The 12808-nt window shown below is 28.7% G+C and overlaps 2 protein-coding genes across 2 annotated transcripts; one reads left to right on the plus strand and one right to left on the minus strand.

Annotated features, from left to right (window-relative positions):
* Positions 1-219: 219 nt before the first annotated feature.
* On the plus strand, positions 220-10537 carry LOC145741978 (nuclear factor NF-kappa-B p105 subunit-like). The gene is made up of 28 exons (XM_082559686.1): positions 220-329; positions 500-643; positions 934-1082; positions 1355-1491; positions 1669-1827; positions 2149-2253; positions 2545-2705; positions 2913-2985; positions 3183-3254; positions 3555-3742; positions 4164-4202; positions 4527-4610; positions 4692-4760; positions 5041-5346; positions 5479-5515; positions 5667-5854; positions 6021-6081; positions 6260-6411; positions 6543-6591; positions 6712-6865; positions 7504-7669; positions 7927-8083; positions 8326-8501; positions 8764-8931; positions 9149-9230; positions 9372-9541; positions 9784-9897; positions 9983-10537. The coding sequence occupies exons 1-28, from the start codon at positions 267-269 to the stop codon at positions 10013-10015; spliced, it is 3456 nt and encodes a 1151-aa protein (XP_082415812.1). The 5' UTR covers positions 220-266; the 3' UTR covers positions 10016-10537.
* On the minus strand, positions 10194-12450 carry LOC145741983 (uncharacterized). Its single transcript, XM_082559697.1, has 8 exons — positions 12228-12450; positions 11942-12072; positions 11717-11819; positions 11532-11615; positions 11339-11458; positions 11134-11217; positions 10866-10997; positions 10194-10567 (listed from the first exon to the last, which is right to left on the minus strand). The coding sequence occupies exons 1-8, from the start codon at positions 12267-12269 to the stop codon at positions 10421-10423; spliced, it is 843 nt and encodes a 280-aa protein (XP_082415823.1). The 5' UTR covers positions 12270-12450; the 3' UTR covers positions 10194-10420.
* Positions 12451-12808: the final 358 nt, after the last annotated feature.

Raw genomic sequence — 12808 nt, forward strand, 5'->3', positions numbered from 1 at the left:
TTTTTCGGGTTTATTTGTTTTATACATTTATTTTAAAAATATATATTTTGTGGAGACATTCTATTTGTGATATGGGCAAACTGACACATGTTAGTTGATATAAAAGGGCTTTAAAACAGTTTTACCACAGACTGACAGAGTTGCACTGTATATTTGATTTGTTGCGTTATTAAAGTGGACTATTTCACTTTAAGTTAATTATATTTATGTTTTATGTATTTTAGATTGAAAAAAACATTAAATCAACCTGTTGTATTGCACAATAAATGAGTAAATCAGTTCTTCAACTAAGTAAAAAAGCGAATATGTTTCCAGAAGAAGAAGCAGAAGTAATTTTTTTTGAACTACATAAGTTAATTGTATATTATAAGTTGTTTTTTTAACTGTATAAGGCTAAAGTGCCATAACTATTTGTGATACGAGGATTTTTAATTGTATGATCTTAAACAAAATGTTTTTTTTCAGAAATTTGGCACTTTATAATTTGAATTTATTTTAGAATGGTGGAGAGCCTTATTTACAAATCCTGGAAAATCCTAAATCTAGAGGATTTAGATTTCGTTACACCTGTGAGGGACCGTCACACGGTGGCATACCAGGAGCAAGCAGCGACAAAAACAAAAAGACTTTTCCAGCTGTTCGAGTATGTGATTTTTCTTATTTGTACAATTTCTTATTTAATTTACATTTGATCAATTTTTTGTTTTTGTAATAATTCCTTTTTTACCCAATCTGTTATTTTCTTAAAGACTTGTTATGTTAATATAAAAAAACAATTATTTACATTAAAACAATTTTTATAGACCTCTAATGTTTAAATTTTAATTTATTTTTTTAGAAATTTAGGTTTTTTTTTCAAAAAAGTTAGTGCCTTAATATTTGAGGGATTGTTTAAGTTTTAAAACACATTTTTATTAGAATATTTGTTTTTAGATTTCCAACTACCAAGGCTATGCCCGAATTGTTGTTCAACTTGTGACAAATGAGGAGAACCCTCGACTTCACCCCCATTCCTTGGTAGGAAAACAATGTCAAAATGGAATTTGTACTGTACAGTGTGGCCCTAAGGACATGACAGCCACGTATGTTTGTTTTTCTTTAAAGATTAAAATGATTAAATATTTGCCAAACCATGGGTTTGTTTATGGAAACATCAGGAAAAAATTATTTACATTTTAGGATGTTTTTAAATATTTGCTAGGTTAGAAAATTATTAATTTAGAAAAATTGGCGCAATTATGTTGGTAAACAATAACTAAGCTATGTTTTTTGTGGTGTATTACCCAGAAAAAGCAGTCCCAATTCTGACTAGCTTTTATAAGCTAATTTTTTTAATAATAATTTTTTTGTGCAGTTTTCCAAACCTTGGTATTCAACATGTGACAAAAAAGAATGTGGCGAGCATTTTGGAGGAACGTTATATTGCAGCTGAAATGCAACTTAGCTCAATTAATCACGGCTTCCCACAAGAAGTACAAAGGAACATAAAAGGTATATAGAAAAAGTTTAACATTTAGAGGTTGAATTGTTTTTTTATAAATCTTTTTAACGTTTTTCTAAAACACCAAAATTTGATTGCTTTTTTAGTTTTTTTGGTAATGGTAGTACAAAACAGGTTGAATTTTAGTTAAAAATCTTATTTAAGATAAAAATATATTTAAATTTTAGATGAGGATCGAAAACGAATTGCTGCCAAAGCTCAAAGTGAGGCAAAATCAATTGATTTATCAGTGGTACGTCTTATGTTTATTGCTTACTTGCCAGACAGCAACGGGGCTTTTACAATCATGCTTAAACCTGTGATTTCCGAAGCCATTTTTGACAGCAGTAAGTATCATTTAAAAGAATAAGCAATATACCATTACATCCTTTATGTATACGCTGATAATTTATATTATGCCTAAATAAATAATAAAATTTGAATACAAATTTTTTGACTAAGTTATAAACAATACTAGTTATGTTTCGTAAAAATTCTTTGTCTTAAGTAAAGTACGTCAAAAGGCTGAGTCATTCTCTAAAGTAGTCATCTTAAATAAGTTAAAAACCGATGCCACAAACCGAAGTTTTATTTATTTTATTGGCCTATAAACTGGACAAATAAATATTACCACTATAAACATTCTAGCTTTTTAATTTTTTTTGTAGAAGCCCCAAATGCGGCGACATTAAAGATTTGTCGAATGGATTGTAGTTCAGGTTGTGCCGGTGGTGGAGACGAGGTCTATCTTCTCTGTGACAAAGTCCAAAAAGGTTTGTTTTACATTTAGTAATTAGTTTATGGCTTGGCAAAATCTTTTTTTTTTCTGTAGCCAATTTGGTAAAATTTTGATTGATATTGATAACTGCTTGTATGAAATGACTTTGATGGATTTTTTGGGAAATTTTGTCAAACAAAAAATTAAAGTTTTTTGTACTTACTTAAGTTGTATAACTTTATCATTCAACTAAATATTCATACTGCATATTCATTACTTACGTTCAATACCAACATAGCATAAGTTTTCCCAATTAAACTTTAACAATATATTTTTGTTTTTGCAGATGACATTCAAGTGAGGTTCCTAGAGGAAGACATGCAAGGGAATGAATTGTGGGAAAGTTATGGAACTTTTAGTCCCACCGATGTACATCGACAATTTGCTATCGTGTTTCGAACACCAGCTTACAAGGATCAGACCATTAAAGCACCGGTTAATGTACAGGTATAATCAGTTATGAGTTTTAAACATAATTTAGTTTTATATTCAATTAAAAAAGATTTATTTAATGTTAAAAAATAATGAAATTTTGCTGAAGTCGCTTTATTTTACAATACTTTTTTTTACTGGTATAAAGTTATAATTTAAGCATATTGTAGTATTTTATTGTATAAGTTCGACCTTTTTAAATTACAATTCGATCACATTCAGGTTCAACTTCGTAGAAAATCAGATGGTGAAGTTTCAGAGGCACGCCCTTTTAGTTATTTGCCAAACAAAAATGGTAACTTTATTTTCGCAAGAAAAATTAAATTACTTTTAAATTTAGAACTATTTGATTTTTTTAACTACAAAAAAATTACATTTATTTAAAGTGAAAGGTTTTTTTAGATTTGGTGCTCTTGTGTTAGTGCAGCCTAATTTTAGTAATATTTGTTTTTGAAGTTATTTTTGTATGTTTTATATGACTTTTATATTTAGATATGGACATGATTGATAGAAAAAGAAGAAAGGTGACTCCTAATTATATGGATCATATAGGATCTAATCCTGGTAAGTTAATTTAATGTTAAATTGTGAATTTCTGAAAAATAATTTTAGTAGGTTGAAGAAACTAGTCGATAGCCTGCCCTTTTGTCAGCATTGTAAAGTCGTAACATGATCACAACTTTTAACTTATATTTTCCCACAATAAACACCCAAAGCATCACAAAAGGGTGTTTTATTTATTTTGTAGGCCTATAAACTGAAAGTAAATGTAAATATGTATTGTCCACTTAGCTTCATTAAACATAGATGTTATTTTTTTATTTCTTTTACCAAAACAGTAAAATTATGTTTTTTACTTTTCAGGTTATCAATTTCCGGGGGGAGCAGTTTTGACCCCAGGGTTTAAGTTTTCAGGAATGAACAGTGGATCTGGGGCAGCTGGCACAAAACCCAAAGACAACATGAAACCCCCTTCACAGCAACCTGATCCCCAAAAATGCCCGCTCATGCCTTCTCAAATTCTTAATATGTTCAGTGTAAAAAATGAACCAGTAAGCATTTTTTATTTTCTATGATGTAACAAAATAAGCTCTAATTGTATTAATTTATAACTTTTATTTTAAAGTTTTCAAAAAGAATTTTTTTAAATTTAAGTATCAATATGTCAGGTATGGTTTTTAAAGTTAATTATTGGATATTAAAAATGACTTTTAAACGGTTTTATGTTGTATGTAGAAATATTACTCAATATTTGGTATAAAATTACATACATACAATACTGGCAAAGTAATTGAATATTACAGTATTCTTGTGTTATTATATCTGTTTGTCATTTGGCAACTGTAGTTATGATCTAAAACCAATACTACATACATGTTTACCATTGGTAAATTATTAACCAATGGCGCAACACTAAAGGGAAGTAGAACCAAAATCAAATTTTAAACCATGTATAACCTTTTGTTTTTTTAGGCCAGTCCTCAGAATCATTTCTCACAACCCTCACCACAGGTAGGGAATTTTTTTTGTGAGCTTAAAACAATTTAAGTATTTGTTTGCATAGAACTTTGCTTCATATTTTGTGAATTCAGTGTAATATCGCATAAAAGTTATTTGTAAGTCGTTTAAGATAATACATTAGTTTAGAGACCCTTTAAAGAACTTTATGGGCAATACATGAATTTAGTAAAAAAATGTTTAATTTTTTTTTTAAGATCACGTAAACATAACAGAAAATTGCAAACTACTTTACCACAACATAAATAAACAAAAAAGAGACCAAATTTTTTTTTAAATTATCAAATTTATAAATAAAATATTTGTTATTGTTTTTAGAGTGATACATCCAGTATGAGTGAAGGTTCCCCTGCTCAATACCACCCGATGTCACCCTCTCAAGCTTCAACCACACCATTTAAGGTAAGTTTGTAATAACCCCAAAATTTAAAAAAGCTATTTAAAAATCACTAAATATTTATTTTTTATTTTTAAATTTTACAGCAAGAATATTTCGCAGGCACCAGAGTTCCAATACCTGTAGGAGCTCAACATAATACACAGTTGCCCCAGGTTTTTTTAACACTTTTAAACTTAAATTTCCAATATTTTATTAAATATTGACACTAACCCTTTTTTTATTACTTATTTTTAAGCTTGTTTTTCATTAAAACAATTTGGTACTGCTAGATACTGCTAGTAGACACTTTAAACTTAAAAAAAATACTAATTGTTGTACTATATTTTAGGTAATAGAACATTGAACCAAAGTTTAGTTAAAATTGCCCAAAACATAAAAAAGTTAAAATGACATATTTTTTTTTTCTTAAGCCAACAATTTTTTTTTGTTTAGATTCAATTCCACAACCGACAAATACAAACAGCACCCGATCCCAGCAGTTATTTTCAACAAACCACTCAAGTTCAAATGATTGAACTGAATCAAACTTTTCCTACGACTAGTACCCAACAACAATCTGTTGGCAACTTACAACAGATGATTAATGCTCCACTTGTTAATGGAACAGCAAACATGAATGGACCGTTAGTAAATGGTACTGCTCAAATGAATGGCAATGGAATGGTTAACGGGAATGGTTTTTACAGCAACCAAATTCAGCAACAAAACTTTGACCAAAACTTCAACCCTGTTTTCTTGGTATTTTACTTTAGCATTTGTTTTAAAAGTTGTTTTGTTTTTATCGGAAGGTTTAATTTAATTATTTTTATTACTGATTTTTTACAATTAAAATGCGAGAAGCAATTTTCAATGATTTTTATTTATATATAGGATGGAGACATTATTTCTCAAGCGCTTGAATCTGCTGGTAATTTTTTTTTATTAATCTTATTTAATACATAATTATTTACTGCAGTCTATTATTAAACATTACTGATAAAACAGATGGAATATTGAAAATGTTAGTCGCCCCGCCAAGGTTAATCTTTCATTCTCGATGTTTTTTTATTTATTTCTAGAATTTACTTTTGCTAATGAACTAGACCTTTCCGCCAATATTGAATTGTTTGAGGACATAGTAAGTGATGCTGGAACAGAAACTATTCAACCAGAGAGTAAGAATGAGGACAACAGCAATTATGCTTCAGCATTTAAATATGAGGATGGAAATTTGGAAGATGAATTTAACTCCATAGAAAATGATGAGGTTTGTCATAAAACTTAATTTTATTTTATCTAAAAAAATGGTTGGGGTATATTTAAAAAAATCTAATAAACCAACCAAATTTCGTGGATTTGTAAAAAGTTTTTGATCTTTTTTTTTGAGATCAAATGATATTATAGAGTATTTAACAGTTATATAAATGTTTTAGGATGGCGAAAAAACACCAACACGAACGATCTCACCTTCCGAAATTAAAACTGAATTGCCAGGTTTGTATAAATCTTGCTGTAAAAAAACATTTAGCTATTGCTCGCCAGAGATGATGGATCTTTTTTATAGAACGCTATGCAGAAATTAAACCATAAAATTTAATTTTAGCAATTTACAAAAAAATACCAATTCTTACCTTTTTTATATAAATTTCACCTCAACAAAAAATTTTTAAAGATGTTGAAGCTGATGCTGCTGCTAGTTTGGGAAGTCAATTCCAAAGTTTAAATTTGGGAGAGGATTTAGATTTGGTTCATAACCTTAAGAGAGGAATTAAAGACAATGTTGTCCCTGCAAAAACTCATTCCAAGGACGTGACTTCTGTAAAGGTTAAATGCTAACAATATTTAATATTTAAGTTAATATTAAAGTAATAAATTAAAATTTGAGATTATAAATCATTTCAGACTTGCATGGTGCTTAAAAATATAAGTTAAATCTAAATTAAATTATTTTTTAGGTGAAAGTTGAAACAAAGCCACCGGCAGTTGAAGTGAATAAAAGTAAAGGTAACATATTTAATAATCACTTGAAAATTCAAATTGTTGTTTTCTATTTCAGACTAAACTATTTAACATAAATTATAGCACATTCTTCTTTTTTTTACAAAACGTTTTTTATATTTTTAGATGAAAGCAGCAAGAAATTGTATCAAACACTTTTCGCAAGAATGACGGAAAGTATGACGAGTGCATTGCATGATTTCTCGATGACAGGAGATGTTAGAATGTTGTTGGCTCTACAACGTCAACTAGCTGTTGAATCTGATGACAATGGTGACACGTGAGTATTTTTAATTATATTTCTATACATAGCAAATTAATAAATTATCCTTACTAAAACAATCTATTTAAAATGCAGCTTATTGTACCGTTTATGTTTGTCCTAATTATAGGCCTTTAAAATAAAATACATATCAGTTTTGAGTGGTAGCCATATTATGACAATTAAAATCCAGCTTATAGGGTGAGCAATTGGCTAGTTAAAATAAATCTTTTAAAGCCCAATCTTTAATGTTAAAAGAAAATATATATTTGTGGTAAGAACACTTGCTTCACCACACATGAGGTCGTGGGTTCAATCCTCACTGATCTCATGCTGTAGCGACCTTGAGTAAGGTGCTGTAAACAGTATAAACTCCTGCTGAGCCAGCACTTAATCAGCAGCATAATTACTGAGCAATTATAATCTATAATATCCCAAACTGCCACAGGCAACTCGAGACTGAGTCGGAGTAACTGATGTTACTCTATGTTTAAGTCGCACATTCAACTTTTCCACATCGAGGATAAAGATATAAAAAAAAATAAATTTAAATTTTTTGTTACCAAGTTTAAATTTTTGGGTTTCTTGTTCAAAAAACTGTTTATACTGTGGTATCTTCTGCGAAAAAAACTTAAATAAAAAACTGTTACTTTTAGGGTCTTGCATGTGGCTGTGATCTACGATCAACTTAAGGTCTTAGGTTGGTTCATTGATGTGGTCGTTACTCTTGATGATAAGAACGACATTATAAATGCCCAAAACCAACAAAAACAAACTGCGCTTCAAATTGCTGTGCTTACTGACAATGTTGATGCAGTAGTGGTAATTTTTTTTGTTTATTTCAATGATTATTTAGGGTTGATTCTGTTTAGATAGATAATTTTTGATATTGTAAAATTTGTGAAATTAATAACAAAAAATTGTTTTTACTGCAAATTTTTGAAAAAAAAAATTAAATTAGGATAAACTATCTGATAAAAATATTAGTTATTTTTGTAAAATATAGTTATTTTTGTAAATTTTTTTAAATTTAAATATTCTTCAGAAGTTTTTACAATTTTTTATAAAAAATATTTTAGAATCTTTTGAAAGCTGGTGCAAACCCACTCATAGCAGATGAAAATGGAAACCACAGTATTCATGTAGCAAGCAGACATGGAAATGCTGATGTGCTATCTCGCTTGTTAAGGAAAACTAGAAATATGGTTACGCTTGGTGATGTGCAAAATTTCAAAGGTAGTTTTTTGGTCGATTTATAAATAGCAAAATTTAGAGTAAGAATTTAAATAATATATAACAATTTTTTTAAAAAAATGTAATCTTTTTTTACTAAACTTGACTTTATTATTGGATTAAGCTAAATATAATACAGTTTAGCAAATCTTGCTTAAACATTTCTCATTTCCTCAAGAAAATTTAATAAACAGTTTTAAAAATTTTTGAGTTAACCTAGACCTAAACTAATCTTATTATTTTAGGTTTCGGAGCTTTTCACTTGGCTACTCGCTCGACAGGCAACACAAGACAATGTTTATTGTTGTTGAACAAATATGGATGGGACGTCAACAAACCTGATAAGAAAAGTGGTAAAACTGCTTTGCACATGGCTGTTGATGATCAAAATTTACTCGTGGCTAGCTGTCTGTTGTCAGAGGTAACTAAGTTAACAGTTTAGATTTTTTTCAAATGTTAATTTAAATTTTCTCGATTTAAAAGCAAAACATGATAAATGAATTTAACTATATAGGGTTAATTATGTAGAGTTCAGTATATAATGACCTCTAAAATAAAGCATAAATTTTTTTTTGATAATTTTTTTTCTAAGTTTTATTTTAACCGTTATAGTACTTCTGTAACCAAAAATGATTTTGGGTTACAATTTCAATAATTTTATTTTAAAATCTTTATTTTTACAGTGTGATGCAGCAATGGAGGTTACATCATATGACAACAACACACCATTACATATATCAGTGGCTGAAAACTGTTATGAGATTGCTACTTTATTGCTTGCATGTGGAGCTGAAACAGATATGCAAAATGATGATGGTAAAACTGTTTCTGATCTTGCCTCTACAGAAAAGGTAAAAAAATAGATTGACATAAATTTTTTTTATTTTTTTGACTTTATTAAACAATTCAATTTAAGAAAAGAAAAAATTTGATTAAAAAACTAATTTATTTTGATGTCATATTTTTAATATTTAAACTAATTTTTCTTTTGTGATAAATATTTAAAATATTGTCGGCTTCAAACATAAAATGCATTATTGTTAATAAATTTATTATGTTTTGTTATAGATGAGGGAGTTATTGGATGGAAATGAAATTTGTTTCAGTGAAAATGAAGAATGCGCAATTCTCAACGACAGCTCAGATTTCGGTAATTTTTCAATAAAAAAAAATTAATAACAATTATTAACTTTTAAAAAAATTTTAAATGTTAAAAATACTATCAAAAAAATATTAATGTAAAATGTAAAAATTTTTTGTTTATGTATAAATATTTTTTATATATTTTTAGAACTGTCAAACTTGGAACCAGAGTCAAGATTAAAACTTTGTGCTTTACTGAACCCCCAACAAAACGGTTTAGACTGGTTAGCACTGGCTGACAGACTGGAGCTCTCCTTTGCCAAGAAAAGATTTCAAAACGTTGCAAATCCAGCTGATTCTCTATTGGAAGAATATGAAGTAAGTCTGATTGAGATTTTTAATTTATTACAATTTACATATTAGTGCAATAGGTAACTGTTTTTAATTAAAATTAATTTTTTTTGTAAACATTGTTAAAGATTGGTTTATAAATTGATTGGCCTTAATGCTTTTGAGATCAATTTGTTAGATTTTAGTTTATTGTTGGCATATTTTTTTGTAAATACACTTGTCTAGGTTTTAAAGTTTTTTATAAGCTTGTAACAAATTTTTTTTCAAAGCTGATGCATGGAACAGTTGACGGGCTACGTTCCGCCCTGATGAACATCAATCGTCACGACGCCGTTCAGGTTTTAAACCGCGCATGCGCACAATCTTATGACAGCATCATTGATGTAAGTACTAAGTTTTCATGTTTAAAGTAACCTTTTTTTCCTATCTTTTGGATTTACGTAAAATAATCCCATTAATTTTGTGCAGAATCAATTGGAAAGCGAAGTTGGAAGTATCTGAATTGTGACGTCATATCTTGATCATAATCAAAAACATTACTACCATATTTATGGTTGAACTATGTAATATATAAATATCAATTAAGGTAGTTTTTTTATTTCGTTAATAACAATTTTTGACCACGTGTTGTACATAAATATCAAGCCTAATTATTTTATTATGTTTTTATATATTTTTACCACTCGCGTTTTATTTTAACCAACGAAAATTAGTCCTGTTAACAAGCGATCATCAAACATTTTTTTGCAATTCGAATTAATTTTATTTTAATAATTATTATTAAAGAAAAATTTGGTGAATCGAAATGAAGAATGATAGATATTGTAATAATAATATTTAACATTAAAGTAATGTAGTGCACACACTGTACATAAAAGTTGTAATATTCATTCGAAGTAGTTTTCCTTATTCGAGCATTTTGTCGAATAAAAACTCAGCCAAAGCCTTGTTTTTTCCCTGAGCCATTCGTTTCAGTGTATTTCTTTGATTAGTCAGTGACTTCATTGTTTTTGTGACTTCAGGTAGTATTTCAACAGTCAAAAACTCAATCATCTTTATATAAACAGTATAAGTTATTAAGAGAGTATTGTAAAGGTTAAGTTAGATAATTTAAGAGTAAAATAGTAACTTATAGGGAGTTCAAAATATGGAGAGTCATTTTTTAATTATCTAGCATATAATTACTTTTAAATCCGAATAAAAATGTAATGCATACTTTGGGCAGCCTGTTTTTAGTAGCCTTTATACAGTAACCTACTTTTTACCTGTTTCATCAACTAATACAAATAAATATATACTATTCTTACAATAAAATCTGCTTTAAAATATTTAAAAATGTGTATTGTTTAACCTCGTGGTCGTCAAGTTCATGAGCTAGGTTAATAATAGTTGTCAAAGTTTTGATCAGCAACTCTTGCTGTTTGTAAGCCGAATGAAGCGAACTTTTTAGGCAAGTAACGTTAGTATGACAATAGTAAGAAACCTATAAAAAATCCATTTATAAATCAAGTTTGTACAGAAACACAGCAAACATTTATAAATAAGTTTAGGCTTTAAAATACTTGGTTTTAAATAATTTTTTATAAATGTTTGTAGTAATGTTGTTAGTATTTACTTACATCTAAATTAGTCTGAAACCCATTTTTAAGAAACACACAAGCGTAGTCAGGTGAGCTTACACCATCCAAAAATGACGTAGTAACCTTAAAGTAAAAACAATTTTGTCAGATAACAAAACTAACAAGTCTTTGGTTTAACATTTAAGGGTGACTTCTTTTTATAAAAAGGTAAGGGGATAAAATTCTGTGATCTTATTATAAATACCTGTTTTGCGAGAATGTAGTTTGAAACTTTATCTAAAAGATTTATTGATTTGTCCATCAGGCCACGGAACAGTTTGGACACTTCTGGTAAATAATAATTCGACGATTGAAAACGATAAACCTGTATAACATAAACACAATATTGAATGTTTAACAAGCAAAGTATAAAGTAATTACGTCATTTTTTTACTTACCAGGTTAAGATAAATGTATTTTGTTGTAAGCAAATCTTGCACAAACGACTCAGATAGTTTGTACATAGGTAGTTTTAACAACCTCTAAATAAAAAAAGGAAAATGTAAAATAAAATAAAGGCTTTAGTTTAAAGCGCACAACCATTTATTGTAAGTTTCGCCAATGAAAATCAAGCACAACTTACGATGTATTGAACGTTTGTGGTTTTAGTTGAATGCCCATCAGCAACGGTAACGTTGTATGGGCCATGATGTCTTACAGATACACACTCCTCCGCTACACCAATGCTTTAAAGAAAAGGAATATTTTAAATATACCTCAATATATTGGTATTGCTGAAAATTATTACTAATAAAACTTATAATTAATAACAAGATTATAAATTCTGTGTATACTTAATGTAACTGACCTTGTATCCTCTATGTGATGTGTATTAGAAGTGTCACAGTTAACATCGCCAAGTTGGACTATAACTCTTTCTTGGCGTCTCCCAACGCATCTAAAATCACTAACTATCTTGCGGTTCATCTTAGCACTGACCTGTAAAAAACTTGTTATTAAACGACGACTTGTGAAACTATATTTTAACTTTAAACTTTTATTATAAAATAAACAGTAACTACTTCATAGTAAGGTAGATAAAATTTAACTAAAGGTATTTAAAAAATAAGAAGGGTATTAAATATACTACTTACCGTTGCCATTAATAAACACATTAACAACGCTACAAGCTTCATTTTGGCTTAACTTCTGTAACTACCGAATTCAATGATTTTCTAACAAGTTTAACATTTAGAGAAATAACTTTTGTCACTACCTTTATTATGTTCGTAGCTGCTAAAAAAATGTTTTGTAAATCATTAAAAGCTGACCTCATCTAGGTTGATTATTGCGAAATAAAAAAACAATACGCGCCTTATTGGCTACAAGAATAAAATGTGCTGCCTGATCAAATAAAAGCCCTGCAGTTAACAGTTCAACTGTAAACATTATTGCTTGCATAACAGTTCAGAAAGTCGTAAACAAATACAGACAAATGTCGAAACGCGTTGATTTAAACAGCTAAGTATGCTTCGTCATGCATTTAACAAACTCGCTTGCTTATAAAACTAAGATATTTTATTTGCTTGATTTCGAAATCAACAGCAGGCCAGGACAATTTGTTGTTTCTTTTTAGCTATTTTTCTCTTTTTGGGAGAGTATTATGTTAGTTCGTTTTGTAAAGTCAGCAAAACCAGTCAGTCAGCAAAACATTTCTAATGAAAGATTTAAATGT

Source organism: Corella eumyota, chromosome 2 (genome assembly GCF_963082875.1).
Source record: "Corella eumyota chromosome 2, kaCorEumy4.1, whole genome shotgun sequence".
In the NCBI taxonomy this organism is placed as follows: Eukaryota; Metazoa; Chordata; class Ascidiacea; order Phlebobranchia; family Corellidae; genus Corella; species Corella eumyota.